The 15,589-nt window shown below is 34.9% G+C and overlaps 1 protein-coding gene across 41 annotated transcripts in view; it reads right to left on the reverse strand.

Annotated features, from left to right (window-relative positions):
* The window catches only part of LOC127857553 (sodium-dependent phosphate transporter 1-like), a 52,661-nt gene that overhangs the window by 25,858 nt on the left and 11,214 nt on the right, over nucleotides 1-15,589 (reverse strand). For 40 of the 41 annotated variants that reach the window (XR_008038463.1, XR_008038448.1, XR_008038462.1 and 37 more), the window contains exons 3-5: nucleotides 8,759-8,970; nucleotides 3,478-3,582; nucleotides 604-744 (exon numbers count right to left, since the gene is read on the reverse strand). Coding sequence is in view for 6 of the 41 variants with exons in the window: in XM_052393992.1 (XP_052249952.1) it covers nucleotides 604-744; nucleotides 3,478-3,582; nucleotides 8,759-8,969 (457 nt within the window). In the remaining 35 variants the exon portion in view is untranslated. Of the gene's footprint in view, nucleotides 1-603; nucleotides 745-3,477; nucleotides 3,583-8,758; nucleotides 8,971-11,954; nucleotides 12,121-15,589 lie in introns of those variants that run through there. The other variant, XM_052393995.1, reaches the window with a different exon arrangement.

Raw genomic sequence — 15,589 nt, forward strand, 5'->3', positions numbered from 1 at the left:
TCAGCATGTGCAGTCAGCACAGGCTAATCAGGGATAACACTTTCCACTTTCATTGCATTATCCATTAAAAGAGAATATATTCTTAGCCAAAATCTAGTTGAAGCAGAAAGTGGCATCCCTGATTGGCATGTGCCAACAGCACAGGCTAATCTAGGACTACAAAATATGCACATGCATTTAACCCCTGTTTTCTCTGAGCAGGTCTCACATACAAAAATATACTTGTAAACATCTGTTTAAGTAACATTAACTGAAGATGAACTCTCTCCTCAGGAATCTACCAGGAATTATATTCCAAACAATAATTAAAAAGACTAAATTAAGGAGTCTTACCAAAACTAACATGAATTTTTTGTTTACTTCAGCATTCTGAATATATCAATGGATATAACATCGACACCAATCTTTAATGACTTTATACTAAAATAACATCATCAACAGTCTTCAAATTTTAGTCAAAACGCAGCTAATTTTCCCAATCCAAAGGGACCCAACCCAATTGGTGAAAATAAACAAAGTGAAGAATCGGATATCAACTCCAGTCTACAATAGATTTCATGTCATCTCCTGTCTACACCATTCTAAACCAGCTGAGCCACATACCAATAAAGCCGAGCTGTTTCCAGTTGACCCCAGCCACGCCATGTATGACCAGAGAGAACCCCAGGGTAGCTCCCACAATGGAGTGGGTGGCTGACACAGGTAGCTTCAGCAGCGACGCCACCAGCATCCAGATACACGAACCTGCACATGGAAAGGGAAACAAATGTGCTAATCAGGGCTAACACTTTGTGCCTAAACTGGATTTTTGCTAAAAAATAACTATTATTCAAGAAAAAAACTCATAAACGAGAAGTGTCATCCCTGTATGGAATGTGAGGACTTCACAGCAGAACACTTAATCCACTTGCAATAAGCCCCATTTTCCCAAAGCATGACTCAAATATACATATTCTTGGTTGCATTTCATGTATCTTCTCTAATATGTGCTTTATAACAGAAATGTTTGGATTAAGGACTGAATTGCAATGATGACACACTAACCAACAAAGACCTTCAAATGCAAACAACATAAAATAATTGCCAAAAAAAGTTTAAGTGCTGATGTGATGACACACTATTAGTCACTAACAAAGACCTTCAAATGCAAACAACATAACGTAATTGACAAAGAAAAAGTTTTAGCACTGATGTTTACATTCCTTGAGCTACCTACCAAAACAAAAAATAATCAACATCTCATATTTATATTTACTGAGTGATACAAACCAACTCTAACCTTTGATGTTTACATTTTACAGATCATTTCTGCCATTTATTGCTTCATTGTAATTCATAGGTTAGTTTCAGAGACAGTAATTGCTGCAAAACAATTAAGCTCCTTAAATTTTAACAACTGAACATTTCTGTTTCTGTCTTTCATCAACTTATAATAACTTAATCCTCTTCTTGTTCTATGTTATATCAGCAACAAAAGGACAGTAGGAAATCTTGTATTTATTTACAATAGACACAAAAAAGCATTAATACATTGCATTAGTTTTTATACCCCTTAATCCTATTTTAACCATCCAAAACTGGTACGAGTGTCGTTCATAAGAGATCAAAGTCTGGTGTAAACGTCACCCGTCTCTATAAATGTCTGCTACAGTATTGATTGTGCAACAAAACTGGCACTTATTTGACCAACTTGGTGTCAATTTTTTCTCCCAAAATAGGCCCCGAGATAAACTTGCAGCAAATTAAGCCAGGCTGCAGAATCCTGCCAGTCAGTTATACAGTCCACATGTACATTAACAGAGTAAGTGTTGCCATACAGTAACAGGGATATCAATTGAAGCAGCAAACTGAAATAAGCTAATTTTCAACTCCTGGAAATATCCAGCAGTGCATCATTTTGATGCAAATGTTACCACTAAGCCAACTTCAAATAAAATAGTTTAATCACAAAACTTGTGGAGTTCATTTTAGTTTATGCAAAACAACATTTGCAGACTACTGAACAGATATTAACCCATTTATGCCTAGTGGACTGTCCCATCCTTTTAAATTGGATCAATTTATTTCCAAAATTAGGGATGTCTTGCATATTTATTTCTATATTTAAAATATTTCTTAAAGAAATTCCTTTAAGCAAACAGCGCAGACCCTGATGAGACGCCACATCATGCGGCGTCTCATCTGGGTCTACGCTGTTTGCCAAGGCCTTTTTTATAAACGCTAGGCATAAATGGGTTAAGAAACGAGATTGGCTAAAGTATTTTGACCCCAGAAGAGTTCATTTCATTCCTGAGAATGTCAAGCACTGGGTCATTTGAATTACTCCTAGTTTTCATAATGTCTTGTAATCCCCAACTAACAATTTTTTAGCATTTATATAGATAAGTATTTTTATTATATATATTCAATACCAGCAAATTCGTTGAGTTGATATTCCCTGCCATTATGCTCCTGGACACAATAGTGTTATATTTGACACTCAAAATAGCATTTTCTCAAGATACAAAGGGCCATAACTCTGTTATTAACAGATGGTGTATAATGCCATCTGACGTGCATCATCTAAGTATCCATATACATACTCATACCAAGTTTCCATGAAATCCGTCAAAGCACTTCCAAGATATGGCTCAGGACAGACGGACGGACAACGCCAAAACAATATCCCTCCGCCGATGGCGGGGGATAAAAACCATGCATGAATCATGGACTCAGGACAATTTGCTTTTTTGTCCTGTAACTTTCTTGTCCTGTAACTTTCTGTCCCATTTTAACTAATTTATAAACACTACACAGAATTTCTTTTTCTGAATATAAATAAGACCCTGATTTTAGAATTGTAAAGAGTTTTGGTTTCTTGTTAAATGCTGGTATCGTTATTTACCAGCCACATATGCAGTGGGGCCCACTGGCCCCTAATACATGTATAAGGGGTGGCACGACCCTATATTTTGAATCCATAAATATGAAGGACGTTGAAAAGAAAGAGGGAAATCATGGCAAAATTTGGATTCCAACCCTGTTCCACATTATATTACCAGTGAACCCAAAGCATTTTCTTGGCATTTTTGGAATAAGACAATTACCAGTAAAATTAAGAATTTGAGAGTCAATTAACTTTCAATTGAGAAAAGCATTTTTGCTTGATATGTTAATTTTGTACAATTATTGATAAAACTTAAAGAAATTTTAGATATAATATCCATTAAAATGGTATTTCTAAGTTTACAATATATCAACAATATATTATGAACAGAAAAATAGCATTTAAATGGATAATACAACTCCAAACTGGTCCAAACCAAACAGCTATATTTACAAATTTCTGAAAAACAAACCAGTAATTGGGAAGTTTGAAACTGGTATGACAACTATTTTCAATTGGGAATATGACAAACAAAGCACAAAAATTAGCCAAAAAAAAGCTCTTGTACATGTACATATTCAAAGAAAGATGAATGTTCTATCCATATATACCTGAGAGTGCAGCCAGATTTCCAACCATGAATTCAGGCTCCGTTCCATTTGGAAACAGTTCCACGGAAATGATGCCTTTACGTATAGTATCTGACACCTTTGCACCTGAAAACATTAGCAACCGACATAAACAGCAATTCACCGAGATAATGCAGGAACAGTTACCTGTTGTTTTCATAGCCCTGGCATGCATAGAGGTATGTGAGGGAAGTCATGAAAACCTTTTATTGCATGATAATCTGCATACCGCTTTAAAAATAGCGTGTCCATTTTGGTCTGACAAAATAAGCAAGCAAAGGGTGTTGACTGTATTAAGTGGTGGGGTTTCCTTTCTTATAAGTTATTAACATACTCTTTGTTACACATTTCGATTTATCTTTTATCTGCTAATGGAGAAATTAGAAAAAATCTTGGATCTTCTAATAGAGAAAAAAATGACACATTTTGATAACCCAAAAGAGAATGTTCAGGATCTTCTTAGGCTCAAATATTCATTGGCTTTAAAGTTTTTTTTTTACACATTTAATGTTATTTTTTACTGCCGGTAATCAACAAATATATAAGCCAATAAACAACAACGTTATGTGCCAATTTTCCAGTGTTACTGTGCCTAGTTCCCCACTGTTCTGTGCTCAGTTTGAAATGTTATGACAATTACAATTATTCATTATGCTGCCGGACCCCTTGCCACCAGATGAGACAGTGAATGAATATAGCTAAAAATTTCAGATATGTATTTATTAAAAGAGCTTCCATCCCTTTAGAAACCTATAAGGGAAAGGAACCCTATCACCTCAAAATAACCTACTTGAAAAAGCATTCTTCTACTCTATAACTGAATGAAAGACAAGAAAAATATTTCTTGTTTTTTAATCAATTGTTACAATAATAAGAACACACTGATTAACACAATCAGATATAGAAGACCTGGTCAAATACGTATGATGTACCTTTGCTTTATATTGATATTCAAATGTAAAAAAGTGTTGTTGTAAATGTTTTCCCAAAACTCTTGGAATTTGATAGATATTAACAAAGGAAACTGAAGATTTCTTTTAAATTCTAAGAAACATTTTCAAGATTTAAAATACTCTTATATTGCCAATAAATTCCTCACAAGTTCAACTGCCAAAGTGTATATTGGATTGGAATGCACTAAAGTTTTAATAAAACTGAAGCTAAGCATTTCTTCTTCATGTGCAATCTTTAATGCCATAAAGATACCTTGGTGTTGGCATAGCTATATATATGAATGATTGATTACCAATGAAGAGAAATAGTTCCAACATTCTCAAGGATAATCAATAGACCTATAGTTCACTATAGTTCACTGCTTAATCAATAGACCTATAGTTCACAGATTAATCAATCTGGATCAAGGATAACAAATAGACCTATAGTTCACAGATTAATCAATCTGGATCAAGGATAACCAATAGACCTATAGTTCACAGATTAATCAATCTGGATCAAGGATAACCAAAAGACCTATAGTTCACAGATTAATCAATCTGGATCAAGGATAACCAATAGACCTATAGTTCACAGATTAATCAATCTGGATCAAGGATAACCAATAGAACTTTAGTTCACAGATAAATCAATCTGGAATAATCTTAATTCCATTTAGTGTTTCTACCAACAGATGCTAATTTTCAGACTGCCTTTCTCTGACACCACATGGTTTTCAATTATTCATATATTATTTTGCAGCTAATTGCCAATGCCTGTTTTCTACTGCTGTAAACATGTATAGGCTCTTTTGTATTCACTTCTTGAACATGTGGATTTGTTATGAAATTAGATTATTACATGTATATTATTGAATATTATATTTTAATATGAACATGTCAAAAATGGTAGACATAGCCCAATATTAAGTGCATCATAATTACCATTCTATTTTAGAAACTTTTCTGATTGTTAAACGTAAAACATGACCTATTCATCTGACCATTTCCCAATGACAAATGTAAATCCATATAGTCCAATTTTCCCTTTTTGAAACAATTAGTTTTCCAAATCATTACTGCCTACATCCTAAATAGTTAGACAAATAGAGGGGGGGGTGGTAAGGGGGGCGTTATTGTAAAGTATAGATGGTAGTTGGTGAAATGTGGAGCCTGCAGGTTTTTTTTCCACTTTTGGGAAGATAGCCCATGGCTTTGGAATTGGAAATTTTATCGGCATTTTCATGAAATTGGGAAAATAAATTCATTAGCTTTTTTTTCCACATGAAAAGTCCACTGATTAGGGAAATACTAAATTTGATATAACTCTTTATAATCATTCAAATTAAAAGAACAAGATCATATAATACTTTGTTAGATGTAATTGAATTGAAATTGAGATAAAATACGCATTAGATTATTTTTTTTGGAAACTGGGAATTTTTTGCCACATTTTGAGAAAAAAGTATACTTTTTGGGATTGGGAACATAGCCGAATTTCGGCTATAAAATCGGGCCAAAAAAAACCCTGGCCTGTTATCAAGAATTCCATTTATTTTATAGTAATTTAACTTGGTGGATAAAAGCCCTAAGGCTGGACAAGCTAAATAAAGCCCATGTTTGATCTTTGATCTGTAAGTGTGATATAGAGCTAACCTAGAGCTAAGGACACGGGACCAGGGTCTCACATGCAACACTCAGTCATTTTATGGTGAACATCAATTTAAAAATATTTTTTTAACAGCAAGGCATAGTCTGACAGCCTAAAGTACCCACGCACTATTGCACATATGAACTCTTTCAAATGCGCTTACCCTTTTTGAAAGCTATACTGAGCTATGGCAAAGTTAGCTTAACAACAAATTACCTCATTAGTTTGATGTAGATCACTTTTGCTGTTGCCTATAATCAATTTCATTGCCTTATTCATCTCTCAAGAATTGTAAAACATTACTGTATTCACTACTGGTTTTCAACCAATACCATTTGCCATTCACTAGATTGGAATTATCTATGACATTAATAATAGATAAAAAAATAAATAAGTAATGGTCCATAAAATTGTCATAAAATAAAAACCCAGAGCTAACAGGTTTTATCTAAGGCCATCCTTAAAAATTCTTTGTTTGGCATAACCCGACCTACCCACTAAAATCGGCCCGACTGAAATTGTTTTTTGTCATTTCCCCTCCCCCCCCAATTTTTTTTTCTGCTCGCCGAAAATTCTTTCCGCTAAATTTTGCCTTTCCGCTTTTCATCCTTTCCGGTTATTTGCGTCATTTAATTGAATGCTCTTTCAAGGAGATCTAGAATAGCAATGAACAAAACGCGTGCCGGTATTTATTTGAGTCGCCTATTTATTTGACATGTGCATATGCGATAAATTAGACTTTAAATACAATTAAACCGCTCCTGTTTTTCTCGTATCCCTTAAATTAAAATACGCTGCTGTCGTTCAGGATAGTTTAGGAGTAAAAAACAAATTTATTAGTGATCACCGTTCAATTTAATTCGGCAATCGGCAGAGATGTTTAATATTATTGCCATATTATAACTAATTATTTAATTATTACTCTTTAATTGAGATCGGTAAATATTAGGAAGAAAGACTAAAAGTGGTCAGCTTAGAAATATTTATTGACGGGTATTGTCACGTTTTTTGTTTCGTTTGTTTATGTCTAGTGACCGGCCGCTATTTTGAAGGCAGACTGCGATGTTAAATGTGTATTAAAATTATACAACATCTGCGCATAAATGACCCAAAATTATCCGATTGCTCCACCCTTTCTCACGTTTCATTCGACAACGTCATGTCATGTGAAAGCAAGCTCAATGTTGATTGGCCAGCTACCATGTGCACTTCAATAAAAATAAGGTCAGGTCAAGCGATGTCTACAGACCGGGTTTTGTTAATTGTTCCAATTGCGAACACTTTCATTGAAACAAAGAGACAAATATAGAAAACTAGTCCGGATTAAAATGGCGGATGTTTTCAACGAAATTTTACTAGATTTTCGAATTTTCGCAATTTAGATTTTTCTTGAGCCAAATGGCGCATATGGCTCAAATGGTGAACGACATCACGAGCATTGCGAACGTGTTATTATTGGAATAAATGCTCACTATTACAGGGTTCGCGATGTCGTTCGCCGTTTGCGAAAATATAGCGAATTTGGCTCAAGAAAAATATAATTTGCGAATATGCTAAAATCTCGTTAAATTTCATTGAAAACATCCGCCATTTTAATCAGGATTGTTGTTTTTTAAACTATTTCTTTCTCTTTGTTTACATGAACGTTTTGAAGCGAATATGGAAACTGGCCAAACAACATTGAGTTCGCTATCAGGTAATATTGGGTAATTCATGCGCAGATAATGGAATACACAGTTGAAATTGTCGTCTGCCTGCAATATAATGGCCGATGGCAAAAGTCGTATAAAAAATAAGCAAACAAAATGAGCGTAACACTCAATAAATTATTTTCAAGCTGATCACTTTACAACTTTCTACCATCTATCGATCTGAATTAAAGGATGATAATTAAATAATTAGTTAATACATGTCGAAGATGTTACACCTTTCTGTTCTTGATTGAAATTAAAATGTTTTAATTACTTTGTTGTTTTTTACTCACAAACTATTCTATTGTAAAGTAATATGGCAACCAAATAGTATATTAATTACTAATTTGCTAGGTTACTTGTTTTCATTTTCTGTAGTCAATCGATATGCACACTTTCATGTGCAAAATGCGTACAATTTTTCGAACACTCATTTTCGGATAAAGTATATTTTGTTGATTATATTATATTTTCGATGTTCTTTATTCAAAAATAGACTTACGAATACACATGCGGTGATACGGACATGCAGAAGAATATTTACCAATTTCCTTTTATGAGGCAGAAGACTTGGAGCTTTATTTGATAATTTCCTTTCAGTTTGGTATATGTGGGAGTTCAATTTCAGAAAAAAAAAATAAAAATCCCTACCTACCTTCCCACCCAAATTTACCTGGGTTGGGTTATGCCAAACAAATAATTTTTTAAGGATGACCATACAGTAGTTCAACATTAATTGCTTTATTTTGCCAGTAAGTAAGACAAGTTCCATGTCTATATCATTAATTCTTTTCCACATAAAACAAGCACAAGCATACCAGTTGTGATGATCTTCGGTCAAAGCCTTTTAACATCATGCAGAAATCAATTTCTTCATAAAAGCTCATGAGACCATAAAATCCATAGATTTTCTTTTCCTCAAATGTGTCTACTTTACCAATTTGCGAGATTGAAGGTAAAAGAAGTTATACTGATTTGTGGCATGGTACCTATTAAAACTGATCCAAGAATTTCAAAAATGGTCGCAAGAATGCAGGCCTGTTTCAGTGTAAGAACCTTCGCTCCCACTGATGAGCCGAACGAGTTTGCTACATCGTTTGCCCCGATACCGAAGGCCAAGGCAAATGCAACAATAAACCCAACAACAACGATCCACATCCATTCTGGGTTGACCACCGTCCAGGAGTCTGTGCCCAACATCCTGCAAAACACAATTAATACATATATTAAAACCAGGCCTGATTCTGGCCTATCTACAGTTGCCTTCAACGGATCTTTGCCCTTATAAAATATGGTTAAAAAAAATCTTAAGTTGAAAAATAAAAGCTCAGTTTCCTAAACAGTTTTTTTTTAGACAGGAGTTTCTAATGATTATTATACCTAAATTTAATTTCAATCATATCAAACATAATTTATATATTTGTTATTTTATGCTTTCCGATGGTTTACAGAGAAATATCAGTGTATAAAAACTGATACTTCACTGTTTCAAACAGGGAAAATTAACAGGGAAAATTATTCATAATTTTCATTGTTTTACCGAAACTATTTTTAGATATCTTTGGTTATACACACATGAACAACTGTAGTCTGTATCAGACTACAGTTCTTCATGTGTGTATAATTATGCTCTGGTGCTTCTTTTAAAAGTGTTAAAAATACATTAACACATGTTAATCCATGAAATGTTTACTTCTCTTTGACGATTGATTTCAGATCAAAGGTGCCTGTTCAAAGTGATGGCTCAATAAATTGTTATTTAAATTTGTCATCTCACACTTTAATTATTTGTCCTGTTCTAATAAAATAATAGTTATTTTGTGTTAGGTTTGAACACAAATAACCTCTTCTAGTGTGCAGCTATATAAATGCTTGCTGGTTTAAACTCGGGACTTCCAAACATATCAGCAAAGCGTTGCATTCACACAGTCACACATCAAACCCTTTTGCAAAAATATTACAGTTTACACAATAGGACGGTCAATAGACCTGCTGAGACTGTTTCAACAAAACCCCAAAAAATCCAGTTTAATCGGTATATCTCGTTCAAATAGTAAACATTTGAACAATTTATCAATAAACACCAATCTTAAAGATTGAGCAGACATGCTAGGTGAATTACCCATTTTCCACCCAGAGGCAAAAAGAAAATAGCTAGTTGCAAACAGCATAAAACCAGAACTGCCTGGGAGGAACTCGCAGTCTAGTGTTCAATTTTTATGCTGTTTGTTGCTCATCAGTATATTTGAGTTGGAAATAAAGCTTTACAAACTTGAAGCTAGTAAGAAACTAAGAAAGGTCTTAAACTAAATTTAACTTTCCAAGGGACTACAAATGCATCAAAATACGTATCTATTAAAGTGGTAAACTTACAGTACAGCCAAAGCGGCACAAACATAATCCGCGGCTACGCCACGGCCAGATTATTAGTACGCGGCGGCCGAATCGTGTGTTGACGCGGCGTATCGCCGTGGCACTCGGAATCGATCCGCGCAACGACGCCGAGTCTGTATGAACCTCGCGTACTTTCGCGGAGTAAATCCACCGCATACGTACGCGGCGGATCGAGTGAAAAGATATCCACCTACATGTACATACATGTATGTGTAGCGTAGAATTAATAATGCGCAACTGTTAATGTTTCGTTCGATTATCATAATTAAATTTGTAATCCGAAACACACTTCCGAATTTTAATGCTAACGCGACATTTGGCAAATTATAGCGTCAAATAAACAGTGCTAAAATATCCTTTGTTTCATAAAAAGCGCGCGAAAATTATGCAGACACGTAGAACGTCGTTTGGAAAGTTTGGGTGTATTTTGTGTTGTATAAATACATGTACATCACGTCAGGCGTAAATCGCGTGTTCAGTGACAAAAAACGCCCCGATAAGACGTTATTTCATCATCTCTATAAATAGTAACAAGTGCCAAAATGTATTTGATACTAAAGGAAATATCGAGAATGTTTGTGTATCGTAAATATTTACCAGCATTTGCTTCAAAACTGGAATATACGGGATTATCGGGTAATTAGTAGCGATATTAACTATATAATATGAACAAAATAAAACGTGTTTATATACGCATATTCAAACAATAGTTATAATAAGCTGATAATTAACAAAACAACAAATACGTCGTCACCGTCTTGATTATTGATGTGGCTTCAAACTGCTAATTTTCTCAGCTTAAATATAATAGCAAAATCAACATGCAATTAATTTATAAATCCACCATATGCTGGAGCCTTGACCACTTGTATGTGCGAAAACATAATTACGTGACCTTGTTTATGTGTGAAATACATACACTACGGGCAGGAAACAAACTTAATTGGCCAGACACATTAACTGTGCTTACATGTATATGCTAATACAATACGCGCACAATACATTTATTAAGATTTTAATTATTATTATAATTGTTCTTAAAAAATTTGTTAACTACATGTAACTAATAATTTTTTAATTTTTTTTTATTTCATGATGCCTATCGACTTGGCATCATGTCGCGGATCGTGGCATGCCTCGGCGGACAGATGCGAAGTTTCGCGGCGAAATGCGACTTGCCGCCGCATACTGACGCGGCTTCAACGACTGACGCGGCATCGACTCGTTTCACCTTGCCGCCGCGGATCGCGAAATACGTTTGTTCCGCTTTGGCTGTACTGTAACCATAAAGGGTTAAAGTGCAATTAACTGTAGAATAGTTTGCCATTTGGGAAATTTAAGTGATTAAAAAAGATACTTGTTATGAGTAATTTTAAACAAGGCTATTGTCAAACAATATGGTCCCCTACCGGCTCCACCATTGTCAAAAATTCAACCATTGTCAGAATATATATTTTTTTGAATTTTGTACGTAGGAACAAAATAAAATGACGTGCATAATGTCCATATTGCCATCTATCCATGTTTCAAGTTTCATGAAAAAATATTAAGAAATTTTTAAGTTATTGCAGGATCCAGAAAAGTGTGACTGACAGATGGACAGAGCGCAAACCATAAGTCCCCTCCGGTGAAACCGGTAGGGGACAATAAGATTAGTATAAGAAGTGCATGTACATATAAGAAGAACCGCATAAAACCTCAATAATACAAAATAAGAATAAATGAAATTGTTAACTTATTCCAGAAAATTATTCCTGAAAAAATCCAAACATAAAGCATTTAGAAACTTACAATCTTTGTGTTCAGAACTCAAAACAGTAATCCAATGTTTCGTAACTTTCTATAGCTTGTTTTTTAATAACTGATACAGCTACATACATTCCAACATTCTAGATACTGGCAGTTAGATATGAGTATGTATCTATGTGTGTGGGGGGGGGGGGGTCGCTAACATTTTCAAAAGCCAATATCATCCACAAGTGAACCATCAGATACATTATCCGTGAAACAGTGGTTGGTTATAGCCAGAATAATGTTGTTTTATCCTTGCCATTATTCCAAATATCCTATTGGTAAGGCTGTTTTCTTTTTTTGCCAGTACAGGTATTTTAATCTCTTTAGAGCTGGGTTTTTTTTTAATTGTCTTAAAGCAGACCAAATTTGACTTATATGAAATAGTTTATGCATAATTTAATTATTAAATACAATATTTTGAATTGTTATCATACATGTATATCAAAGTCAGTTGTAAAGAAGCAAAAAAGAGTACGAGAATAATGTACAGTAGAGTCTCTGTAAACAGGACGTTCTGGGGACCCCCTGATCAGAGAGTTCCAGTTTACCAAGAGTAGGCATATTGCCTAAATATACACCATGTTTTAGCTCACCAGAGATATTATTGAGACAAATGTTCTGACACAGTTTCATGAAGATTGGACAATAAATGTCAGTGCCTTCAACAGGATTTTTTCAGACGCCCCGGGGCCGTTAGGGGAAGGGGGGGTATGGAAGGGCTGCACCCTCCATACGTTATTTTTGTTCACATTTGTAGAGTGAAATGACGTTATTTGCAAATTAGTATGTTACGACTCTTCAAGAAAAAACCCAGCAATAGTCATTGATAACGACATTAAAAAAAAAATTGTTTTTACCCTTTCCGGCATATATACGTATAATCCCGTCTCGATCGATTCCTTAATACATTAGTATCAACCATACTTTCTATCTTTTACTGCAGAATTTCTACTTTTCCCGTCGCTACTCATAACATTACAATCCCGTATATTCCAATTTTCAAGCTTATTCTGGTAACTATTTACGACAACAGTGCTCAAGAATTTAAAAAACAAACAAAACATTTGCTATTTTTTCTTAAGTATCAAATAAATGTTGGCATTTGTTACTATTTAAAGATGTGCTGAAATAACGTCCAATCGGGGCGGGTTTTTCCACTGAACACGCGAAAATCGCCTGTTCATGTTTTTAAACAACACAAAATAAAATACACCCACACTTTCCATGCGACGTTCTACATGTCTGCATAATTTTGTGGGCTTTTTATTGAAATAAAGGATAATACACTGTTTATTTGACGCTACAATTTGTTAATGTCGCGTTAGCATTAAAATTCGGAAGCATGTTTCGGAGTACAAATGGAATAATTTGAGAATCAAACAAAACATTTACAGTATGCGTAATTAATTCAACAATAACTTGTAAAAGGGCATTACGTGTCGAATAAATGTCAGAAAAACGAGGTGAATCAGTGCAATAAATGGACATGATGAAATATACATGTACTGAAATTAAATTGTTATCGCATAATTATTACCGGGAGTTACTCGCTATAAGCAATTAATTGCTTACCACTAGCAATTAATTTCTCCTATTAATTATGTGTCATAAGTTACACTCGATTGGTAACTGTCGGCTTGGGTACTACTTACATGTACCCCAGGTGCTTTTTAGTATACTTACATGTACCCTGGGTACGGTAAATATACCTAATCGTACACGGTTGATATTAGACTGTACCCGGGTAGAATTTCCTCCCCAAATCCGATGTTGTAAAACGCGCTACCGATTATCTTAAACAAACTTCTCTTTAAAAAAAAACTACATCAACATGATTTTTGAAATTTTGAGTATAAGTTTCCATAATTTTTGAAACCTAAACAAAGATTTTTAAACCTAAACGCGGACCCTAAGTTCAAGGTCACAGGGGTCAAAATTTTTGGGCGTATGGAAAGGTCTTGTCCATATACACATGCATACAAATGTACCAAATATGAAGGTTACATCTCAAGGGACATAGAAGTTATGAGCATTTTTCGGAACCTAAACGCACATTTCGAAACCTAAACGCGGACCCTAAGTTCAAGGTCAAGGTCACAGGCGAAAAATTTGTGTGGGTATAGAAAGGCCTTGTCCATATACACATGCATACCAAATATGAAGGTTATATCTCAAGGGACATACATGTAGAAGTTAAGGGAGTTTTTCGAAACCTAAACGCACATTTCGAAACCTAAACGCGGACCCTAAGTTCAAGGTCAGGGTCACAGGGGTAAAAATTGTTTGTGCGTATGGAAAGGCCTTGTCCATGTACACATGAATACCAAATATGAATGTTATATCTCAAGGATCATAGAAGTTATGAGCATTTTTCGAAACCTAAACGCAAAGTGTGACTGAAAGACGGACGAACGGACAGACGGATGGACAGACGGAGAGTCCGATCACTATATGCCCCCTTTTCTTCGAAAGGGGGCATAACAACAACAGTGGAACTTGGACTGGTTTGAAATCTTTCAACAAGAGACAGTGAGAATAGCCACACATAACCAAAATGAGTTTAATGAGTGGAATGCTTTAACAACTATTTTTAAAGGTTAGTCATATATTTTGTTTTGATTTTGTTTCAAATCATCAAATAAGATCATCTGCCATAAAATGCTAATGTTTATGTTGTAAATAACTATAGTATTATACACACATGTCTCATTATTTTTTATTTTATGATAAACTTTTATTTGTTTACATCCGTATCCGAATAGTTTCTGTCCAGATTTGGCACTTAAAAAACTATACATAGTTCTTAAGTAATTTAACTCAATACGGTAACTTTTTTTTTTTATTTAAACAAAAGTTAGTGTTGAGAAAGTTTAATGATGTAAGGAAGACTGGTCTTTACGATTCAATTCTTTCACTCGTCGCGGTAATCCAGTCACATTTTACACAACGGTCATCATTGCGCCCCTTTGAAAAGTTATGTTTACTTTCTACGCAACGATGTTCGGCGAAAATAAATGGCCGAAAATGAAAGGCTCAACGATTTCAAAAGATATTTCCAGTGAAATTAAAAGGCACTGGCGATTGGGAACGGCACCTAGGATCGTTGGGAACGGTAGATATGGAGATTGGGAAAGGTCCGGTGCTAAAATTGGGAAGCCTCCGGTAGGCTTTGGGAAAGGTCCCGTTCCCCGGTACTAGTTAAAGAAGGACAAAAACGCTGTATACATCCTTGTCAGCATACCGGTAAATGAATGTGTAATGTGGCTAGAATAATCGATATGTGCGTCATGCTATCTCTTATCAGTGGATTATCCATTACCCCATGTGGTGTTTATGGCGATTAAATGTAAAAGTAGGTACCGAGTGCTCTTTTAAAACATGGAATATTGATACACTGATAGAAAAACCTTGATTTTTTTTTTTACAATCACCACTTTCTTTTACTGAAAAATACACTGATCGGAAAATTTCAAGCCCCCAAGGACTCTGATTTCGAAATTCAAGCGCCCCAGGAGGCACCCTTAAATGGCCTGTGGAAAGCCCTGAATGCGACTTCTATAGTGTTAACAAGCTTTTTCTTTAATTTGACCTAGTGATCTAGTTTTTGACCTCACATGACCCAGTTTCGAACT

Source organism: Dreissena polymorpha, chromosome 14 (assembly GCF_020536995.1).
Source record: "Dreissena polymorpha isolate Duluth1 chromosome 14, UMN_Dpol_1.0, whole genome shotgun sequence".
Lineage (NCBI taxonomy): Eukaryota > Metazoa > Mollusca > Bivalvia > Myida > Dreissenidae > Dreissena > Dreissena polymorpha.